The following is a 23,269-nucleotide window of genomic DNA, read 5'->3' on the forward strand; positions in this document are numbered from 1 at the left end:
ATAAAATTAAAGAAGCAATTTTTTTTTAAAAAAGCAACACACAGCAATGTTACATTCCTAAATGAATTAGTGTTGTATTAATGTTATTAGTTGTATTAATTTCCTACCGTATGCAGTAGTTCGGTGGTCTGCCAGTCACAGGTCAATCATGCAGAGACTCTCCTCGTATTCATTTATAACGATGTATTTAAAAGTTAACGGCCAAATGATCTTTATAAACTTTCACGTAATATATTCACAACAAAATATTAAATAAATATTTTTAACAGGTTAAATGTTGATTATTAGTCACTCAAACCCCTTTATCTAAACCTCTTAACTGTCAGTTGTGCACATCCACCATGTTTTGTAGTTTTTTTAACACTTTTTACTCATGTTTGTAGTTCTGAACCAAATCCTCCTTCAAAGTGCAATGGGTTGTGGGCAATATTAGCCGTTATAGTGTGCACGGATCCACACACGAAAATCTAAAGGAAATAGTACACCATCCTGGGACTTTTGGCATACTCTTTTACACATACTATGCGTTGGGACACACTTTTATTTCAGTCTCACATACTATTTAGGATTGAAAGTATGGACATTGCAACACAGGGCGTCACTTGCTTCATTCCTGAATCAATCACCCATTTTAAGTATTTTGGTTGAATGGGTGATTTAGTCACTCAATAATTAAGAACTGCTGCCATCTAGTGGAGGTATTAGTTTCCCATTTAAAAGTAGCCCTATGAAATGATTTTCTTTTTACAACATTTCATATTTCTGTATTTACTTAAAACATTACATAGAAATACTCTGCATATTATTTATGCAGCTGTAATTGCAGTGTTAATATCACTTCAAGTACAGATTCTGTGCCACTTCTGCAGTGCTAAAATGTATTGGGTTTTTTGTTGTTTTTTACACTGATTTCATTTGATTGGTCATAGCCCTATAATGTCTTATTACTCTGAATTGACAAAGTTTTATAATATAAAAATTATGTTTTCTATTGTATTGGAAATAAATAAATGTTTCATATTCAAAATTAAATGCATTTTAAACTTACAGAATCTAAGTAATTAATTTCAAATTGTTAACTTTTTTTTCAGAATCAGAACCATGCTGCCCTTACTGGTGCCCATAGCCAAACGTCTACAACTGCAAGTTGCAACCCACCATTGACAGCCTCTTTGAGAAAACCAAGAACATCCAAGAAGCAGTTGTTCTAAACAGAGCAGTGGCCGAGTTCATTTGTCTTGACCAAAAACCAGTATATACAGTGGAAAGGTTTGGATTCAAGCAACTCAACAGCAAATCTGAACTGCACAGCAGAAACTTTTTCATGAATACTATAATGTTACTACAATGGAAGCACTGAAAAATATTCTTGGACCTCTAAGTTAATTTACTGATGCAGCATCCCACAATATCCTTAGTCCTGCCCTGGAAAAAATCAATTTCCATGATTTCATTGCTGTACATGGCACATTGAATTAGTTGCTTCATAGAAATTGTATGACTGTTCGTAAGTGTTTCAAAGGGCTGAACAGAGCAAGAAATGTTAAATAGAAAAACAGAATATAACCAAATAAAACACAGACAATAAAACAAAACTAAAATTACATTAAAACACCTGGGAGCTGGAATTGAGCAAGAGACGATTGAGGAAGACCCAAGTACACTGAATTACCATTGAAGTGTGATGAGACATTGAAAAGAATTCAAATCAGACAGCGCACCAGCACCGCATTGAGTTCTCTTTCGTGCTTGAACAGACAAAAACACAAAATTATGCCAAAATGCCTGTATTGTATCCTGGTAAGGAGAATCTTAAATGGGTTAAAATGTGTTAAATGAACATAAACCATAGTGAGAAAATAGGAGGATGTGTGTCAGATCTACGTCATGTGCATCAGGTCTTAAAGTGACAGTAGCCTAATAAACTTTCTGCTCTCATTAATGTTGATCAAAGAACAGAGAAATCACTGACTGCTCTTGACTGATTCACTTTTATTGCTTTAATAAGGATTCATATATAAGTTCACTTAAATTAAAAGTTGTAGTGTTTTTTAAACCCTTTTTTTTTAAGTTTTTATTTTAAACATAATCTTGTTAACATTAGGTCTGTTTATGTGCCGGCTGTGATGATTCAACCGCCAGTAATAAGAACTGTTAAGATATGGTCTGATTCAGTCTATGAAGCATTAATGGATTGTTTTGAAACTGATTGGGAGGTTCTGTGCAAATCACATGATGAGGACATTGATATTTAACTGAGTGCATCACAGATTATATAAATTTGAATAACACAGTACCTACTAAAAGATCAAATGTTATTCAAACAACAAGCCATGGGTTACCCCTGAGTTAAAAGTATAAATTATTATTAAACAAGAAAAACAGGGGTTTCTTTCTAAGGGGTGATGAGGAAGGACAAAAGAGAGTACAGATGTTATTAAAAGTAAAAGTTAGAGAGGGAAAAGTGAGTTATAAGTTAAAAATGGAACAAAAATTACAACAAAAGAATGAGTCACAACACAGTTAATGAAGGTATTAAACCATTTAAAGCCAGTATGGTGTGCTGCTGATGATAAACTACAGTTTATTTTTTAGGTTTTTTAGGTGTTTGATGGTGAAGTTGACTATATGTAATGAGGATGGTTGTGCATTCAGGGGTTCACAGGCGCTGCGTGATATCATTGTGCCTGCTGCACTCATGGTACAGCAGCAAAGTTCCTTTCACTGGACAAAATTTCAATTCAGAACTGCGGTGATTTGTATAAAAACCAACTTCATAAAAATATACCATATTCATGTTTATCTGTTCCAGCAAAAAAAAAAAAAAAAAAAAAAAAATGCTTTTAGCGCCACTCGGTGGACATGTACGTATTGGTACGTATTTTGCGATTTGCGAAAACGAGACCAGGCTCAAATTTCCCCATGGGGATTAATAAAGTTTATCAGTATTAAATGTTAAAAATAATAGCTTTCAATCATACTGTAATGTTGAATGGCTATAATTAGCGGCTAAATTGAGGAAAACATTCATAGTGCTAAGTAAAAATATGCCATTAAACAAATATTTAAAATCAACTGTCTTCGTGTTGTTTCTACATTTTTACATTGGAGATTAAATTTAAATTTTTTTGGAGATTAAATGAGAAAGTATTACAATGACATGTGTATGAAAAATGACAAATACATTGAAAACTTTAATGTTAGGTGCGATTTAATTACAGAAAAATGTGTGATTTAATTATTTTTCTTCAATTGACATTACTTTCCATGGCAAATGTATGTTGTTGTACAATCTCTCCACGATGTGATTTCGGAAAAAAAAAAAAAATTAAGTGACTGTGAATGAATTAGCTGGCAGATTATATGACACAGATTTTTCAGCCTGTGCTTTATATTGTTTCATGGCTGAACTTTGATCGTTTACAATGCTGCCTATGACAATTAGGTGGTAGTAAGCAATGCAATTTAAAATAAAATCGCAATCCTATTCTAGTCAGTTTAAAGTGAACGGTTGATCATTTTTCTTGTTTCCTTTGCATGATGTGATACATCAGTACCACAAACATCTGAAGGCCTAAAAAGTCAGGGGAGCATGACTAAAGGCCTTCAAAACTGTAGGTGTGGATCGTAACACACTGAGTCTGTTTGCGCCCCTAGAAGAAATTACATTTGCTTGTCCTTGTTAGCATGACTGCCTCCCATGCTGGAGATGCCGGTTCGAGTCTGGCAGGGTTTCACAGGCAAGACCTACGGGAGGGCGTTGGAGGGTCCTCGTTACGTATACATAGTCATAACTTCAAAACCATAAACGAACACGGAAATCAAGATACAAAATAAATCACCCTTTACTTTAACAGAATAGACTGGTGTTGGCACTTCTCTAATCTTTAATTTTGACAGATGACTGAGACAACACACATCACAACATTTTCTGGTATATTTAATAAGTAAAACGAAACACTTCATGGATACTTTGGTTAAGTATGTGTCGTAACAAGCATATGATACAACCTAACAAAAAAGGGCAATAGCATAATATTTTATTACATTAACTTCCATCTCATATAACAAGTCACATGAACATGTTCTTCTCACAGATCCAAAGAAGAACGTCATCACATGGGTAATATGAAATATAATATTGAACACAGTTTTCTCGTCTTTGTCCATTGGGCTCATTAGTCCACCAAAACCTACAACAGATCGACATTATATGTTCAGTACTGCTTTGTGTGTGACGTTCAACCCATTGGGAGAGTCATTTATTAGATATTAATCAGTTCAAATCAACGATATCTCAACTCATTTCCACGAGCCCTCTTCATCAATGTCAGTCAGACCAATCCAGAATAAAGAACCACGAATGTTCTTCTCAACAAAACCCTGACAAGATAAATCAATAACACATATTATAATAACAATTCAGCTGACATTATATCACCTACTACCAGGATTTGTTTCACTCACTTGTTCCTCTTTGTTGTTTATGGTAACCAGATCTGTTCCTCTCTCCATACAGTAACTTCTGCTCTCCTTCCAGCTTTTCTTTTCAGAGGAAATGTAGTAAAAACTGGAGTGACCGTAAATCCATCCATCTCTTCACACAACCAGTTCATTTATTAGCTCTCTCTTCACATCTACATTGAACTATACAACTAGTAGTATATAATACATACTGTATTCTTTAAAATGAACTTTAATCAGGTCATTATTCTTCGACAGTAATGCGTCTCTCTCATTTATGAGGTTGGTGTTGTGAGATTGTAGCTGGTGTGTCTCTTGTGTGTAGTTTGTGCCCAGCACTATGAGCGCAGTCAGCAGAACAACACACAGCAGCACCGAACACACTGTAGCTGCTCTGTAGTTTCTGATCCTCACAGAATCACCTACTGAACACCGCAGACATCAACATAAATGTTACTTCTAATATGGCTAATGTTTGTTATTATAATGAAGTGAGTCTCAGTACCTGAGCTTCCAGGTGTTTGGTGTGTTGTGGAGATCTGTCTTTCTGTCCTGACATCATGACTGTTAGGTTCTTCGTTGATGTAGACATGCTCTTCATTTTCTCTGTCCATGTTTGAGTTGACATAATTATGCATAGACATCTTCAGTCTGTCGGAGTTGAACGTGCATCTGTTGGAAGTTGTTGCTTCATGCTTTTGAGCCAAACTTTTTTTTTTTTTTCCCTTACTCCATGTTTAGTAATTTCTTGTGGTTCACTGTGAAACACACTAAAATTACTCATTGGTTTCCTCTCTCCAAATCTATTTAAAGAATGTTAATTTGTCAGAGGAAAGTAAAATAAATTATTTTTAAAAAAAAACAGTTAACTGTACATCTAGATCTTCATATAACCTGTTTTAATACTGAGTTCGCTATTCACCCGTTTAAAAAATATATATATTTTGCTTGCTTTTAAGCCATATAAAGATGATTAATGCTAAACAGATATATTTGACTTCCTTTATTTATGAAGTACAAAAAAAAAAAAAGAAACAGCAACAAAAATAAAGATGAAATTAGCAAAAGCAAAAAAAATAATAAATTGCAAAAAGTAAATACATGAACTCAATGTTTTGCAACTAATCACATTTTATTCTGCGTTTCAGTCAAGCGTGCGCTCACGATACCGGTTTTCTTTTGCGCTGCACTTTTCTGCGCGGTTCTCTTTATGAAGAGGTGGAGCCAAGAAACGGGGGCACGCCCCCGCGAAACATACAGGAGACCTCGCAACAGCTGAGGGAAGAGGCAAGTGGGAGGATTCCAGGATGTAAAAGTGGGCGTTAAAATGTACTGTTTTTTTCTCTAAATGCGATTATTATTAACACTATTTGCAAAAGAAGTTAGAGAAGAGTATGGAGTCATCTTATGTCATTAATGCACGCTTTTCTACCGTTGATGAATTAGTCTATTATATTTTTGTTTTTTGAAGATTTTACATGAATAAATAAAAAGTGCATTGATTTAAACAAACGTTCCATCCCAACATTTTTAAAATTCTGCGTTAGATGGCTAAGTTTAAACGATGCTCATTGTTAGTGTACGATTAATTTGGTAATGCCATATATTTATTTTGCCATAACACGCTTTTAGCAGAGAGAGAATCCAGATGTTGCTACTGTGGCACACAATTTAATAAATCTTCTGACCCAAAGCCTGGGTCAGATTCAGGCAGCTCAGGGTCAGCAGCAGGAGCAACAACAACAGCAGCCTTCTGCTATTACTCCAAGAATAGAGCAGGATATGACCAGGTTATCATCAGCACTCTCTCCAAACAATTAAATGCTTTAATTTGTCTCTTTTGCACCATTTAATAAAAGAAACACTGTTTTATTGTTTTATAGAGCTTTTCCTGGGATGTTCAAAAAAAAAGAAAAACCGCACACCCTCAAGTGCAATCAAAAGCAACAGCTTGGAAGCCATTTAGCATTCACATTTATCTTTTAAACAAAATAACTGACACCTCACCCTCACCATCTGAAGAGCTTGAACTACTACAGGCAGGGCTGGGCAAACGTATTTGTTCAATTTCTTCAAACATGAACCGTTCTGAAGTAAGTACAATTTTACTGTAGTATTGTTAAACATTTGAACAACTTTGTGGCTATGTTGATGTAAGGTCACCTGCCCAAAAAATGACAGTGTAACATGTTTAGTGTAATACAAACGTTTATAACGAATAGGAAGTGTATGGGATAGTTTAATCAAGTTTTTAAGAAATCAAGCTCAGTGCCTGCTTTCTTAATTGCTCGTGTATTTCAAACAATCTTATGCTTAAGGAAAGATATGTATATAGTCATATAATCTAAGGAAAGAGTAACAAAGTAAAATGCAGCATTTCCATAGATGAGCTGTTTCATTAATAAGCAGTTACTAACCTCTTCTGTGATCACCACAAGCTGTATTTTTGGTAATTATAGTTATTGACAAGCTAGCAGTAGTATTATTTTTTCTAAATATTCAACACAAACCTTAATTCCCATTGTTTATGAGGGGCCAATAGATGTGACTTGGGTTTTATTTCTTTGAATTAATATCTTATATTAGGATTTGTAATGTTGCATCCTCCCATAATCCTAATATAATGTTTTATCTTACATATGTATTTACATTATCATTTCTGTGTGTTCTAATTTTGTGGGGGTTTTTTTTTGCAAACCCTTGTTCTGTTTCATGTTTTCTGTAGTTATGCAAGCTTTTTGAAGCTGAATTTCCCAAATTGAGATCACTCGCTGGAGGGTGGCTGCTTTATAAGGCACCAGGTGCATTATATTAAATACCAGAGCAGACACAAGCATGACAACACATAACTGTTTTAGTGCAAACTGTACAAAAGTGATATTTTTAGTGGTATTATAGACACAGGGTTACAATTACACATTTTCTCCAGCCATCCCAAAGCTTTCACATGTATACTACATACCATGTTAGAAGAAGTAATTATTTTATAATATTGCACAGTCAGGGAAGTGATAGGGTATGTTTAAAACTCGGGGCACTGCTCGTTACTAATAATTTTTTAGCTTCCACTTTATGGGCATAAGCCTAATTGTACTGTACGGGCCCCCTAATCCTTGATGTGTTGTAATGTATATTTGAATTGGCAGGTGGCAGTGGAAGAAGGCGGCTCATTGTTGTCCCTCCAGACTCCGAGGGCTATACTGGCAACCTTATCAAAATGGCAACAACCACTGGAAGAACGGCACTCTACATGGTCCCTCTTCAAGATGAGTTATGTCTCGATCCACTTCCATTCTCAGCAGAGGAGTTTGCAAAGATGCCAAAGGTGGAGTGTCGGACATGTAAAACAACAATGCCATTACCAGTTTTATACTTGCATGTCCAATCCTGTGGTGGCACACAATCAGCTGATGATGAGGTATGTTATTTATATACAATAGAGCAACTGTTGACATTTCCATAAACTTTGGTATTAGGCAGCATATATACCCAGTTTTGTTATTTCAGATTGCTGATGCTGAGGATGATGATGATGAAGAAGAACTAAAAATAGTTTCTGTGACAGCCAGTACTGTGTCCACTGCCACCCCAACTTCTAGCCCTGCACCTATCAGTCCTCTGCGACCCTGTTCTCCTACACCCACCACAAGTTATGAGGTGATATGAATCTGTATTATTAAAAGTTATCAAATACTCATATAAGTATGTATTTTTTCATTATTCACAAAACATTTATCTTACCACTAAGAGTTATCCTAAATAGAAGTAAAAGTACTTAGTTTAAGAGTTTTCTCTTAAAACCTATTCACAATTCTGCCGAGACCAACTTTTACCAAGGAATAGAGAGAAGTCTTAAGCTGAGAGGGTTGAACGTGTTGCTATGGATGATGTTATCACACTTACTAATGTACTAACTGTGACCACAGTGATTGGCTGACGGAGTCTCAGTCAGCAATTATAATCATAAAAACAGTAAAAGGTATTATGTTTCAGATTTAGGAGCTGGTTTTAGTGCTCAAATGCTTTGTGAAATACTCCTGAAGCAAAAATTTAGGAGTCCTAAATTTAGTACTGACACACCCATTATTTTTCAGAGTTTCTCCTAAATCTGCCAGTTAGGAGATACTTTTAGCCTTAAGATGTTTTGTGCACATGGCCCCATCATTTTTGCACAATATTGCTTCCATGCCAATAATTATAGAAGACTGGGATTAGCGATACATCAATTAATAAATTGCAAATTACAGAAAGCTTTTACTTGCCATGTCATATTTCATTGTTTGTTTTTTCTTGATGTTGTAGGATGAGGGACAGTGTCCCATCTGTTTAGAGATATTTACACACAGACAGTTGCCCATTCATGCAAGTATATGTGGCGATAGGTAATATTTTATGATTTCTAAAAGTATTTCATTGCCAATAATTTTTTATGGGGTTATTGAGTAACATGTTCTGTGTAGTGATAGCTAGAATATAACCTTTGGTTAAATTCTCAGTGCATTACAGACGTTTGGTGCGAACAGTCCTACATCTGCCACACCTGAACACTACAACCAAAGCTCAGACCTCCAATGGTAGTGTTTTAATCAATGCATGTAAACGCATGTAAGAATATACAATTTGACTAATCTGTTTTTCTTTTCACAGTCCAGATGATATACTGAGGTTGTTGGCAAGTAGGGTAGATGCCAGCAAGGATTTCAACATCTGCGTGTCTCGCACAGACTTCTTTCAAAGAGCTATGGTACAGTGGCAGCGTCAAAAGAAAGGGACCCCTGGCAACACTTTGCGTGTAACGTTTTTGGGGGAAGCAGGTGTTGATTCAGGTGCCATTCGAAAAGAATTTCTTACAAGTAAGTCAGTTTCTCTGTAAGGATTTTTGCATTCATGAAACATTTTTAAAAATAAAAAATTACATTTTTATGATAATTTTTTATTCTTGCTCTAACCCTTTAATTTACATTATTCTTGCCATATAATGTATCTAAAAAACACGATGTTAATAGCTTGTATTTTTACTTCCTGTATGGGTTACAAAATATGTGAATTGTATAAAATACAATATCAGCAGAAACATTCAACCGATCTGCCTGTGTAGGACACCTTGTCCTACCAAAACAAATCAGCAACCCATCTCGGTATAGCTTTTTTTCACTATTTGCTACACTTAATTGTTAGGGTGAGTTGAGAGCATGGAGGTGGCCTTTAGGGAGACTATTAAGGAACTGAAAATATAAAAGATTGTGTGAGGAGGAGGATTGTTTGGCTAGGCTGTGAGGTTCAACTGTAACACTTTCCATTATGGAAGTGGAGGAAGAGGAGAGGAGAACCACATTTAAAACACTTTAAACTTATACAATGACAAAGTGTTTTTACTCTGTGGTTGTATAAATATGTATATGTGCATTCATAGATTTGATTGGTGAGATTGAGAAACGCCTCTTTGAGCATCGAGGACACCAGAGTGGGAAGAGCCCTATCTACTCCTTAAGTGATCTGGAGAAGGGGTTTTTCAGGTTAGCAATTTTTTATGCGTTTTACCTGTTGTATTTACATGTTATTTATGTTTTAACAGGCTTGATCTTTATGTATGTTTGTGCTTTCTCTTTCAGGACTGCAGGAGAGGTGTTTTCAGTCAGTCTTGCTCAGGGTGGACCAGCCCCCTGTTTCTTGAGACAGTGGTGCTTTGACTATCTCTCAGCAGGAGATTTGGATGAAGTAAATCTCAGTAAAGATGATGTGGATGATTGTAACCAAGGTTACCAGAGTAATATAGAAATAAAGTTATTAATATATAAACATACTAATATATAAACAAAACTATTGAGAACTACTTAAAAACGAGTACTATTATAAAAGAAAATATTAATTTTATATAAACATATATTTTACTTGGTTATTAATGTGACCAATAGAGAGTAGCTTTTAATACAACGTGAGCCAATGAGAGCGCAGAATGTGGCGCAGCGGAGAAATTAGTTTCCGGATTTTGCACGAGGTTTGCTCGTGGAGTCAGAGGCAGCTCTCTCTATCGTGCATAGGTGCTGATGAGCGCGGTGTTTGCTGACGCTCCGGGGAACAGAAACATAGAAATAATCTTCTGGATGTGTTTTATCGATGGATTGATGTAAGTGAAGTGACGCATTTTATTTTCCATTGGTTGTGAATGACGTTGATATTGTAATGTGAGTGAAATGGACATTCAATTTGTAAAATATAAAAGTTAATGGTGATATGCATATACTTTACTAGCGACAGAGTGTTGCTAAAGTGTTTACGAAGTGTATTTTTGATTAAAAAGGTTAAAGAAAAGGGTTTAAATCGGACGCGTTGTAACCGCTCCATTCTGGAATTTTCTGTGAGTTTAAAGATCTCCTTGGTAAGTCAATTTGCCTTGTTATTCATCACAATTGAATCATTATTATTGTTTAAGTGGAAAAAGCAAGAGAAATTGAATTTGTGACTGATTTATATATGAAAAAATGTGTAATGCTGTCTTTAGTACATACGAGCTAACTGTGTGCTCAAGTATGTGACGGAAAGTTGTCAGTTATATAATAATTAGTGCGCTATGTTGGAAAAATAGTCACAGACGTTGCATATATGAAGAAAATATTCTTTATTTGAAAAGATACATGTACATATATTCAGAATACTCAAGTTCTGTGTAATTTGAATGATGTATAGTGATTGATAACTTTATTGTATGTTGTTACAATGAAGATATTCATGATATTTTCATGACCTTGTTTGTTCAAGGTCAGGTTTTTTGTTTTTGTTTGGTTTTGTTCTGTTTTTCTTGTTCTGCCCTTGTCCAAAATTGGATTGCTGTCCTGTCCGATGTGACGAGATGTACCGATGCCTGTATTCTGGATTTGTCCCGGCCTTCCAGTGGTTTTGAGGAGGGTTTGGACTGGCGAGCCTCCCTTGAGTTGTTCTTGGATTTTCTGTGGAAACAAAAGATTTTCTGAACTCTGCGAATGGTAGGAAATCGAATAACTCTTCTTTTTTTGTGTTTTGGATGGAGATGTTCCTCATGGACAAAGAAAAGACATTTGTACTTCTATGGACCATTTGAAGAACTGTTTTTCTTGAAAGACTGAGAAATTGAGGATTTTGAGATCAAAGGACATTATTTTATTTCATTGAGAAGTGTCAATTTTCTGGGTTGACAAGTGATATATTGTTTGGGTTTTGATACTTGAACACTAATTTTTGGGTGAATCGAACACTGAGTTAAAGTGAATAAAGTACTTACCTTGTTGACAATCAAGGGAAAAGTTTCACGAAACCTGTGAAAAGAAAAGATTGATAGGAAAATTCAGAAACAATATTTTCAATTGTGAAAATATATATATATATTTTTTATTATTTCACATTGATTCAACTTACCTTTTGAATGCAGTCAAACAAATACACATTGTGTGTTCAACCAAATTATTCTTCAAGTCTGTTCACTGTTGTTGTTGCATCTTTCTCAGTAGCGAATCTGTCCTTCTGAGACGCTGGTCCATAGATTGGCATATAACAAGTTAATTATTTATTAAATCTACAAGTTATTAGCCAGATAGAAAGCGGTACAAAAACTTGGCGAGAGCCAGCCAGGAGATTGATTGCCTAACAACAACAGTGACCTCTCAGTACGACAAAAAGATAATTCTTTCTGTGAAACAAGCTATCTCAGTTTTATCAGTATGGATATAGTGGAACGAGAAAACGTGAATGTTTCCAATGCTGTCATAGTTGGTGGCATAACATTGAGTGAATCTGACCAAAACTTAGAAGCATGGCTTGTACGGTATGGCAGCATTAGTCGTAATCTGCTTATTGATGACCCAACATCTGAATTTCATCGGCAGGCTATAATAGAGTTTGCACATAGCTCTGCAATGAAAAACCTGAACCCTCTGTTGCCTTTAAGTATTGTTAGCACTTCGGATGCAGATGTCATATTCACTGTACGTGCCCTAAGCAGTGTATACTCACCTGTAGTTAAAGATGACGCTACTAAGGGCTATTTAGCAGAATTGAAAGCCATTGCTAATGCTACTGGCAAATCTTTTGAAGAAGTGCTTCAAGAGGAGTTAGTAAAAATGAGGTCAGTTGGCCCTCCCACCGAACATTTGCCCAGCTGTAATGTAGCAGACTCCCAAACTCAGGGACTCAGTACTGCCAGTTCAGTCAATGACCGTGGGTCACCCGCCACATCACAGAGAATGGGAGAAAGTAGAGATGGAACCTTCTCACCAAATGTTTCTCCATTGCTGGGTGTTGGAAGCCAGAAAACTCAAAACCTGTCCAAGGAGAATGAGATGAATACTGTACCTAATACTGGTAGAATTAACAATCCTTCAGCCACAGGTATACCACATCCAGTTCTGACCATGGATATGATAGATCCTCCTGGTGTGCAAAGAGTCGTGGTTGAGCACGTTGTGAGGACAAGTGATATGACAGCCCAGCATACTTCCCTACGTCTCAGATCCTTCTCAGGGAAAATTCCACGCCCACCCAATGAACCCGACTTTGAAACATGGCGAGCAAGTGTGCAATTCCTACTGGATGATCCATCGGTTTCAGACTTGTCTCGTACAAGAAGAATTCTAGACAGCTTGCTTCCACCTGCTGCTGACGTAATCAAACACATTAGCCCACAATCATCGCCCTCAGTATATTTAGAGTTGCTAGAATCAGTGTATGCATCAGTGGAGGATGGGGAAGAGCTGCTGGCAAAGTTCATGACGATGTTGCAGAATCAGGGAGAAAAGCCTTCCAGCTACCTGCATCGATTACAAGTGATGTTAAGTGCAGCGGTGAGGAGAGGTGGCATTGCAGAGAGGGAGCGTGATCGCAGTTTGTTGAATCAATTCTGTCGTGGGTGCTGGGATAATGGCTTAATTGTCAGTCTTCAGCTGGAAAGGAGAAAGAATAACCCACCTTCCTTCGCTGAACTTGTGGTGTCTGTCAGAGCGGAAGAAGACCGGCAAGCTTCAAAGGAGGATCGGATGAGGAGTCATTTTGGGATGACTAAACAAAGTCTAGCCACTTCCAAGTCACGAGCTGCAGCTCATCAGTTGTCTGCTCACTCACAAGAGGTAGTCAGCGGAGCAGCCCCTGAAACAGACTCCATGAGAAAACAAATATCAGAAATTCATGCTCGACTTGCCTCCATGCAATCATTGACTCACCAGAAGTGCCAGCCTGCTTGTTCCAAAGTAGTGGATGTGACTTCGCTGAAAAAAGAACTGACTGAACTACGAGCCCAGGTTCAAGCTGCAGTTTCCCAAAAGGTCCAGAACAGAAGCTCAGAAGCTGAGGAAATTGTCGAATTAACAAGACAGCTTGCAGAGTTAAAAGCTCAATTAACCGTCTCAGATTCACAGAAACGTCAGCCAGAAAGAACATCCGGGTTCAGGAGCCTTTCTGCTATGTCACAGCCCAAGCAGACAAGACGTGAAGAGAGTAAATCAGTCAGTATGGATGGATTGACCTCAGCCCGACCGCGTCCAGGATACTGCTTTCGCTGCGGGGAAGATGGTCATATCGCCGTAAATTGTGAAAATGATCCAAACTCTGCCAAAGTAGAAAGCAAACGTCGTCAGCTGAGGGAGAAACAGGCTCACTGGGACCTGAATAACAAAGTTGCATCCTCACGGTTAAACTCCAATCAGTCTCTGTAGCAGGGCGTACAGAAACTGAGGAAAGACCCACATGCCCTAATAAACCTAGAAGAGTATTCAACAAGTGTTGTGAAGAAGTAATGCAGAGAAAATTACCAAGAGGATTGGTTGGAATGAAGTGTACTGCCCAGTTGCTTGTTGAAGGAACTCCAGTGAATTGTTTGCTAGATACAGGTTCCCAAGTAACCACCATTCCACTTTCCTTTTACCACGATCATCTATCTAATCACCCGTTGAAGCCACTTGAGTCTTTACTGGAAGTGGAGGGAGCAAATGGGCAATCGGTTCCCTACTTAGGCTATGTAGAGCTCACTCTGATATTTCCTAAGGAGTTCCTGGGAGTAAAAGCAGAAGTTACAACATTAGCTCTAGTGGTCCCTGATTTGATGAACGTGCCCCAAGTCCTTGTGGGAACCAATTCCCTGGATGCTCTTTATGCGAACCATGCTCAAGAAAGCTCAGGAAACCTCAATCCAGCTTTTAATGGATATCGAGCAGTACTCAAAATTCTGGATGTCAGACATAAGCAAATGAGCACTGAAGTTCTGGGATGTGTGACATTGGGAGGAACTACTCCTAAAACTGTGTCAGCAGGGAGTGTAGCTGTTCTCGATGGAGTTGTGCATATAAGTCGCTGTTCTCCAGAAGGCCTGATAACTTTAGGGCAGCCAGAAATGTCTTCTATGCCAGGTGGATTATTAGTGGCTAGCGGATTATATACTTTGCCTGCTAAACGCTCCAATAGTATACCTGTAGTGGTGAGAAACGACACCCAGACTGACATTGCTGTTCCACCAAAAGCTGTGATTGCTGAAATGTATGCTGTTCAGCGTGTGATTGAGACACAGCCAAGACATGATGCTCCTCATACTCAACTGAACTCTGGCAGCTCACAGATAAAATTTGATTTTGGTGATTCCCCTGTACCAGCAGAGTGGAGGACCCGAATATCAGCTCTACTGAACACGATGCCTGAGGTTTTTGCCTTACATGACATGGATTTTGGGCATACAGATAAAGTGAGACATCACATCAAACTTAGTGATGAAACTCCCTTCAAACATCGAGCTAGGCCCATTCACCCACAGGATGTCGATGCTGTTCGCAAACACCTGCAAGACTTGTTGGCTGCTGGAATTATCAGAGAATCTGAGTCTCCCTTTGCCTCTCCTATAGTGGTAGTGAGGAAGAAGGATAATTCCGTACGCCTATGTATCGACTTTAGAAAACTTAACTCCCAAACTATAAAGGACGCCTATGCGCTTCCCAACTTGGAAGAGGTGTTTTCCGTATTAAACGGCTCGAAGTGGTTCTCTGTTCTGGATTTGAAGTCGGGGTACTATCAAATCGAAATGGAGGAAGCGGATAAACACAAGACAGCCTTCGTGTGCCCACAAGGATTCTGGGAGTTCAATAGGATGCCGCAGGGAATCACAAATGCTCCCAGTACCTTCCAAAGGCTCATGGAGCGCTGTATGGGTCATCTGAACCGGAAAGAGGTGCTAGTTTTCATAGACGACCTTATAGTTTTTTCGGAGACACTTGAAGAACATGAACGTCGACTATTGCAGGTACTTACCCGTCTGAAGGAATATGGCTTGAAACTCTCGCCTGAGAAATGTAAATTTTTTCAGACCTCAGTGCGATATTTGGGACATATTGTCTCTCAACGAGGTGTAGAAACGGACCCAGCGAAAATCGAGGCCATTAAAACCTGGCCAAGGCCCCAGACTCTCAAAGAGCTGAAATCATTCTTGGGGTTTGCCGGGTATTATAGGAGGTTCGTTCAGGACTTTTCTAAAATAGTCAAGCCACTCAACAACCTCACTGCCGGATATCCCCCAATTCGAAAAGGGAGGAAGTGTAAAGACGTTAATCGTCATTACTATGACCCGAAAGAAAAGCTGGGAGACAGATGGGATGCTTCTTGTCAGGAGGCATTTGAGAAAATTGTGGAGAAACTAACAACTGCACCGGTTTTGGGATACGCTGACCCTAGATTGCCATACGTATTGCACACTGACGCCAGCACCATAGGCCTAGGTGCTGCATTATATCAAGAACAGGAAGGCCAGTTGAGGGTCCTTGCTTATGCTAGTCGAGGACTAACTAAGAGCGAAGCCAGATATCCCGCTCATAAACTTGAGTTTCTGGCCCTCAAGTGGGCAGTTACCTCAAAGTTCAGTGACTATTTGTACGGGGCTGAATTTACTGTGGTCACCGACAGTAACCCCTTAACTTACATCTTGACTTCTGCCAAATTGGACTCCACCAGTTATAGATGGCTGTCTGGGTTATCAGCTTATAATTTCAAAATCCAATATAGAGCAGGAGCCCAAAACCAGGATGCCGATGGGTTGTCCAGACGTCCAAACGGTCAGCTGTTGAATGATCTGGAGTCTCAAAAAGAACAGGAGAGGATTAAACAGTTCACTCTGAATCATCTAGCTGAAACCAATGAAGATCTGTCGGTGATACTACCAGAAGCAGTGAAGGCTGTGTGTGAGAAGCATCAGGTTAGCCAGTCAAAGGATGGACGCCTTGTCTTGATCACATTAGCAGAGTCCATGATGATGGATGCGAGTGCATTACCCCAAGGATTCCAGGAAGAATATGATCATGGCTTACCTGTGATCCCTCACCTCTCTGAGGAAGATTTAGCAGCCCAACAACGAGCAGATCCAGAGTTGAAAGAGCTCCTGGAGTACCTAGAGTCTGGTGAAAAACCCCTTGGTAGAACATCCCAGTCACCTACCATGGCTATGTGGATGAGAGAGTGGAATAAGCTCGAAATCAAGAATGGAGTGTTGTATAGGAAAAGAATGGATCAAGGTAGAGTGTTGGGCCAGCTAGTGTTACCCAGGGATCTACGACAGATGGTACTCACCAGTCTTCATGATGACATGGGTCATTTAGGGCTGGAGCGGACTCTTGATCTCCTCCGTTCCAGGTTCTATTGGCCTAAAATGGCTGATGCTGTAGAGAAAAAGATCAAAACCTGTCAGCGTTGTATTCGGAGGAAGGCTCCACCACAGAGAGCAGCTCCTTTAGTGAACATACAGACCAGCAGGCCCTTGGAGCTGGTCTGTATGGACTTCCTGTCCGTAGAGCCAGACAGTAGCAACGCAAAGGATATATTGGTCATCACAGACCATTTTACAAAATATGCCATTGCGATACCTACCAAAGATCAAAAGGCTCGGACTGTGGCCAGATGTCTCTGGGATCATTTCTTACTGCACTATGGCTTCCCAGAAAAATTGCATAGTGATCAGGGCCCAGATTTCGAATCCCGAACTATTCAAGAGCTGTGCAAAGTTGCGGGTATCCGTAAGGTGAGGACGACCCCCTATCACCCAAGAGGGAACCCAGTGGAGCGGTTCAACAGGACCCTTCTGCAAATGTTAGGAACCCTGGAAAACGACAAAAAGGCCCACTGGAAGGAATTTGTTAAACCGCTTGTGCACGCATACAACTGCACCAAGAACGATGTAACAGGGTACTCGCCTTACGAAATGATGTTCGGACGCCAGCCTCGATTGCCCGTGGATCTTGCTTTCGGACTCCAAGTCAATGACTCCTCCCAGTCTCACTCACAGTATGTGAAATCTCTTAAGGACCGGTTAGAAGAGAGTTACCAGCTCGCAACTCGCAATGCTATGAAGGTAGCGGGAAGAAACAAGAGGAGGTTCGATCGAAATGTAGTTGCTTCCATTCTGGACATAGGTGACCGAGTCCTAGTAAGGAATGTCCGGCTAAGAGGGAAACACAAAATAGCGGATAGATGGGAACCTGACGTCTATATTGTGTTAAAGAAAAGCAGTGGTATTCCCGTGTATACAGTTCGGCCAGAAGGGAAGGAAAGTCCAGTGCGTACTTTGCATCGCGATTTACTTCTGCCCTGTGGGTATTTGCCCAACACTGAGTTCGAAGAATCTGTCCAGCAAAAAGAACATCGTAGGCCTAGAACCAGAGCCCAATCCAGAATCAAGGATGCTACCGAAGCAGAAACTGTGCATAGTTATTCTGAATCTGAGAGTGAATCTATTCACCTTGATGTACCTGGAGAATCTTTGGAGTTCACTACTAGAGTTATTCCAGAAGAAAGACCAACTCATGAGTCAGAGAGTTCATCGGTTACCAGAAACTTACCTGTAGTTGATTCCGTAAGTCCACAATCCACTGTCCTGGATCAGTCAAGAGATGATTCACCTGTTGAACAAAACCCGATTAGTGATGGAGTTGAGAGGAACTCACCTGTGATGCACCATGCAGAGCCAGACGCCTCTGGAGGTGAACCTGAAAGTAGAGAAGAGGGATTAGCAAAAGTAATCTCAGAAAACGAATGTGATGAATCAAGTGAGCTATCAGATGAGTCATATGATGTGGTCAATGAAACTGGACCAGATGCACATGAAAATAATGTTACTCCTTATCCTGACTCACCCCCTGTCAGACATCTTCCAGGCATTTCAACTGTGCCCAAGGATGCAGGAGATATGGGTCCAAGACGTTCAAAAAGGCAGAGTAGACCACCAGACAAGTTGCAGTATGCACGGCTGGGAAATCCCTTGATTTCAGTCATTCAATCTTTATTGCAAGGATTGAGTTCTGCACTTTCTGAATCAGTGGAGGAATCTGATTATATAAGAAATCATGATGCTGGACTCAATGCAGTCTCACCTGTGTGACTTAACGACTCCCAAGCACAGGGACGTGCTATGATTCAGGAGGGGGAAGTGTAACCAAGGTTACCAGAGTAATATAGAAATAAAGTTATTAATATATAAACATACTAATATATAAACAAAACTATTGAGAACTACTTAAAAACGAGTACTATTATAAAAGAAAATATTAATTTTATATAAACATATATTTTACTTGGTTATTAATGTGACCAATAGAGAGTAGCTTTTAATACAACGTGAGCCAATGAGAGCGCAGAATGTGGCGCAGCGGAGAAATTAGTTTCCGGATTTTGCACGAGGTTTGCTCGTGGAGTCAGAGGCAGCTCTCTCTATCGTGCATAGGTGCTGATGAGCGCGGTGTTTGCTGACGCTCCGGGGAACAGAAACATAGAAATAATCTTCTGGATGTGTTTTATCGATGGATTGATGTAAGTGAAGTGACGCATTTTATTTTCCATTGGTTGTGAATGACGTTGATATTGTAATGTGAGTGAAATGGACATTCAATTTGTAAAATATAAAAGTTAATGGTGATATGCATATACTTTACTAGCGACAGAGTGTTGCTAAAGTGTTTACGAAGTGTATTTTTGATTAAAAAGGTTAAAGAAAAGGGTTTAAATCGGACGCGTTGTAACCGCTCCATTCTGGAATTTTCTGTGAGTTTAAAGATCTCCTTGGTAAGTCAATTTGCCTTGTTATTCATCACAATTGAATCATTATTATTGTTTAAGTGGAAAAAGCAAGAGAAATTGAATTTGTGACTGATTTATATATGAAAAAATGTGTAATGCTGTCTTTAGTACATACGAGCTAACTGTGTGCTCAAGTATGTGACGGAAAGTTGTCAGTTATATAATAATTAGTGCGCTATGTTGGAAAAATAGTCACAGACGTTGCATATATGAAGAAAATATTCTTTATTTGAAAAGATACATGTACATATATTCAGAATACTCAAGTTCTGTGTAATTTGAATGATGTATAGTGATTGATAACTTTATTGTATGTTGTTACAATGAAGATATTCATGATATTTTCATGACCTTGTTTGTTCAAGGTCAGGTTTTTTGTTTTTGTTTGGTTTTGTTCTGTTTTTCTTGTTCTGCCCTTGTCCAAAATTGGATTGCTGTCCTGTCCGATGTGACGAGATGTACCGATGCCTGTATTCTGGATTTGTCCCGGCCTTCCAGTGGTTTTGAGGAGGGTTTGGACTGGCGAGCCTCCCTTGAGTTGTTCTTGGATTTTCTGTGGAAACAAAAGATTTTCTGAACTCTGCGAATGGTAGGAAATCGAATAACTCTTCTTTTTTTGTGTTTTGGATGGAGATGTTCCTCATGGACAAAGAAAAGACATTTGTACTTCTATGGACCATTTGAAGAACTGTTTTTCTTGAAAGACTGAGAAATTGAGGATTTTGAGATCAAAGGACATTATTTTATTTCATTGAGAAGTGTCAATTTTCTGGGTTGACAAGTGATATATTGTTTGGGTTTTGATACTTGAACACTAATTTTTGGGTGAATCGAACACTGAGTTAAAGTGAATAAAGTACTTACCTTGTTGACAATCAAGGGAAAAGTTTCACGAAACCTGTGAAAAGAAAAGATTGATAGGAAAATTCAGAAACAATATTTTCAATTGTGAAAATATATATATATATTTTTTATTATTTCACATTGATTCAACTTACCTTTTGAATGCAGTCAAACAAATACACATTGTGTGTTCAACCAAATTATTCTTCAAGTCTGTTCACTGTTGTTGTTGCATCTTTCTCAGTAGCGAATCTGTCCTTCTGAGACGCTGGTCCATAGATTGGCATATAACAAGTTAATTATTTATTAAATCTACAAGTTATTAGCCAGATAGAAAGCGGTACATGATGCTGAACTTTTTGAACTGATTCAAAAGGTAGAAAAAAAATAATCAAAGGCTGATTAAATTTGTATGAACTTGTTTTAAATGTATATACAATAATACATTTCATTATTTCAGGTGGAAGAAGAAACTGATCTCTCTGCATGGACTGATGCTATAATTAGTTGCGGTTTCACTGGGATCATTAAACCGGAGAACAAAGAGGCCATAGTAAGGTGAGAAATAGAAAAATTCATAGTTTTAGTATTATTATATTCAAACATGTATTAGACCACACATAGGCATATTTTTCAGCTAATAGGGCAACAATGGATTTATGATACACACACACCAGTGTGTAGGATTTACTCAAAAAAATAACTCTTTATGCAAGGCTTTCTTAAAAATGTGTATTTCAGATCTATTGTGCTGCATGCAACCCTGCGTCTGCTCCCTTTGCTTAAGCAACTCAGAAAAGGTCTTCAGGTGTACAATTTTGTGGACATCCTGGAAGAGCATTTAGGATTGTGCCAACATTTCTTCGTCCCCAGTGTGGTGGATGATGACTATAAGGTATCACTCATAGTATTTTTTTTTTATTAATTGGTAATCATTTTTTCTTGATTTATTCTTATTGAATGTGGATATTTATGCTGAGTTCAAATAATAATTAAGTTGGCTTGAGAGAGCCAACTTACTGAAATCCTATTGTCTTCTGACCCTAAAATTTCTGACAACTGTCTCCTCCTAGAGCTTTAACTCTACAAACTCGGCTCAGACCTTCAGACTGTTGTGACTCGGTGTGCTATATCTTTTCTAACTGATCCGACTTAAGGTTTTCCTAAAAATGATGATCAAAACTAAAAAAACAATTCCCATTGGCTTTAATTGACGGAACGTTCAGATGAGCCTGATGAGACTCCATTAGCTGCCATTCTATGAACTATTTCTTAACAACTGACACTCACTTACCTTCCATTCTATCTAATATTTCTAATCTAGCTGTCGATCTATCACTGTGTGGGTGAGTGTGTGTTGCGAGTGAGTGTGTCTATCTTCTTCTCACTCGCATCAAACTTTCTGGTCTGGCTTTCTCAAGCCAACTTCAAAGTTTGTCTTGACAAACTTTTTTTTGTCTAGTTGATGTTTAATATACGAGATAAGCATTTTTAGCAATTGTGCTCTCAATACCTGAAAATGCATATTGGTTGTCATCCCACAGGCTGATGCAGATTTTATCATGCAGAACATTCTGCCTAAACTATCCGAGAAGGGAACAATACGGGAGACCCGTGAAACAGCCATCATCAACTTCCTGCAAGATTTTCTCCAGGAAATTGAAAGTGCTGGTATGTATGACATGATTTCAAGTTTCTATTTAGTGTAGATGCTTTTTAGAAAAGACAAATGTTTTAAAATTCATGTGACATCACACTGAGCAATAGATAGTAACAACTGTCATACAAGCTTTTTACACTGCCGCTTGGTTTTTGGTGATTTAACGGAAAAAGTTTTGGTCAGTTATATTGTAGAATCACTTTTGATTCATTGAGTTAACATGCTCTTTTGCTTGCAGTTGATAACCCTGATGGAGACACCCTTCCCTTAACTGTCCCCCGTGTAATGCAATGGCTTACTGGCCAGGGACACAAACCACTTCTCATGTCAGAACGTCAAGAATTCAAAATTGCTTTGCATTTTGATCATGATTGTCAGCAGAGGATGCCTGCACACCGAATCTGCTACCCAGTTGTAAGTGCCTGTGCCAGAAAAATTACCTTTCCTGTAGCACACATTGACAACTACAATTCATTCAAGGAAATCATGCTGCAGGCTATCAACTCTGATTTTGGATTTAACAGAGTGTAAATTTAGGAGTAGGATACAATTCCAAATGAGTCCGGTGTATGTTCAGGGCATAGAATATTTCTATATGCTGTTAAATGTTCTTATTGTTACCCTAACACCAGAAAGAAAACAGGCAGTCTATTTTATGTTAATAAAATTTTATTAGTTTTTTTACTCTGATTCCATAAATATATATTCGGCATAAGTACACTTTCTGCAATTAATTCTAAATGTTTTTACTGTTCTGTTTAAAACTATTTTATTAAATGTTTATCAAAAGCTTCTTTGTTATTGTGTCTGTTTTGATTTGTTCACAGGGTGTACACATTACTGTAATTTAAGAATGAAGGATCACAAAATGTAATGCTGCTAAATATTTGTCCCTGCCATAGTTTTGTGATTGTGAGGTTGGGTCAACAACAGCTTGCAGCTGTGCCTTTAATTCCTCAGTTAATGTGCAATCAACTGGAGGAACCACAATTCCTCTGGATGGCTGGTCAGGGATTCTGGTCGTGTCCCAGTCAGAGTCTTCATTTCGAGTATTCTATAAAAAAAAAATAGATTATGAACATGGTATATTTTATTGCTGCAATACATAGAAATGTACATGCATGCGGTTGCATAAATTAAATACATTAAAATTATAGACAATACCTCAGATTCTGGAGGAGCAACAGGGTTTTGAATAAGCCCGATTTCCCACATTTGGTTGGGGCTTCGATTGCC

General features: G+C 38.3%; 2 protein-coding genes across 6 annotated transcripts in view; one reads left to right on the plus strand and one right to left on the minus strand.

Annotated features, from left to right (window-relative positions):
- The first annotated feature begins 5,748 nt into the window (after positions 1-5,748).
- On the plus strand, positions 5,749-22,760 carry LOC125252930. 3 transcript variants are annotated; one of them, XM_048166606.1, is made up of 15 exons: positions 5,749-5,770; positions 6,348-6,557; positions 7,190-7,265; positions 7,611-7,882; positions 7,972-8,121; positions 8,767-8,846; positions 8,961-9,038; positions 9,112-9,317; positions 9,878-9,980; positions 10,077-10,207; positions 20,718-20,749; positions 20,834-20,931; positions 21,115-21,268; positions 21,918-22,044; positions 22,272-22,760. In XM_048166606.1, the coding sequence occupies exons 2-15, from the start codon at positions 6,543-6,545 to the stop codon at positions 22,562-22,564; spliced, it is 1,815 nt and encodes a 604-aa protein (XP_048022563.1). In that variant the 5' UTR covers positions 5,749-5,770; positions 6,348-6,542; the 3' UTR covers positions 22,565-22,760. The 3 variants fall into 3 exon arrangements, with proteins under 3 accessions (XP_048022563.1, XP_048022561.1, XP_048022562.1); XM_048166604.1 differs by lacking the exon at positions 5,749-5,770 and adding an exon at positions 5,963-6,254; XM_048166605.1 differs by lacking the exons at positions 5,749-5,770; positions 7,190-7,265 and adding an exon at positions 5,965-6,254 and having other exon boundaries at positions 22,272-22,758.
- Positions 22,761-22,860: 100 nt separating this feature from the next.
- The window catches only part of LOC125252931, a 4,579-nt gene continuing 4,170 nt past the window's right edge, over positions 22,861-23,269 (minus strand). For all 3 annotated transcript variants that reach the window (XM_048166608.1, XM_048166610.1, XM_048166609.1), the window contains 2 exons: positions 23,198-23,269; positions 22,861-23,087 (listed from right to left, as the gene is read on the minus strand). The exon at positions 23,198-23,269 is cut by the window's right edge and continues 202 nt beyond it. In XM_048166608.1, the coding sequence (XP_048022565.1) occupies positions 22,881-23,087; positions 23,198-23,269 (279 nt within the window). In that variant the 3' untranslated portion in view covers positions 22,861-22,880. The remainder of the gene's footprint in view (positions 23,088-23,197) is intronic.

Source organism: Megalobrama amblycephala, linkage group LG18, assembly GCF_018812025.1.
Source record: "Megalobrama amblycephala isolate DHTTF-2021 linkage group LG18, ASM1881202v1, whole genome shotgun sequence".
In the NCBI taxonomy this organism is placed as follows: domain Eukaryota; kingdom Metazoa; phylum Chordata; class Actinopteri; order Cypriniformes; family Xenocyprididae; genus Megalobrama; species Megalobrama amblycephala.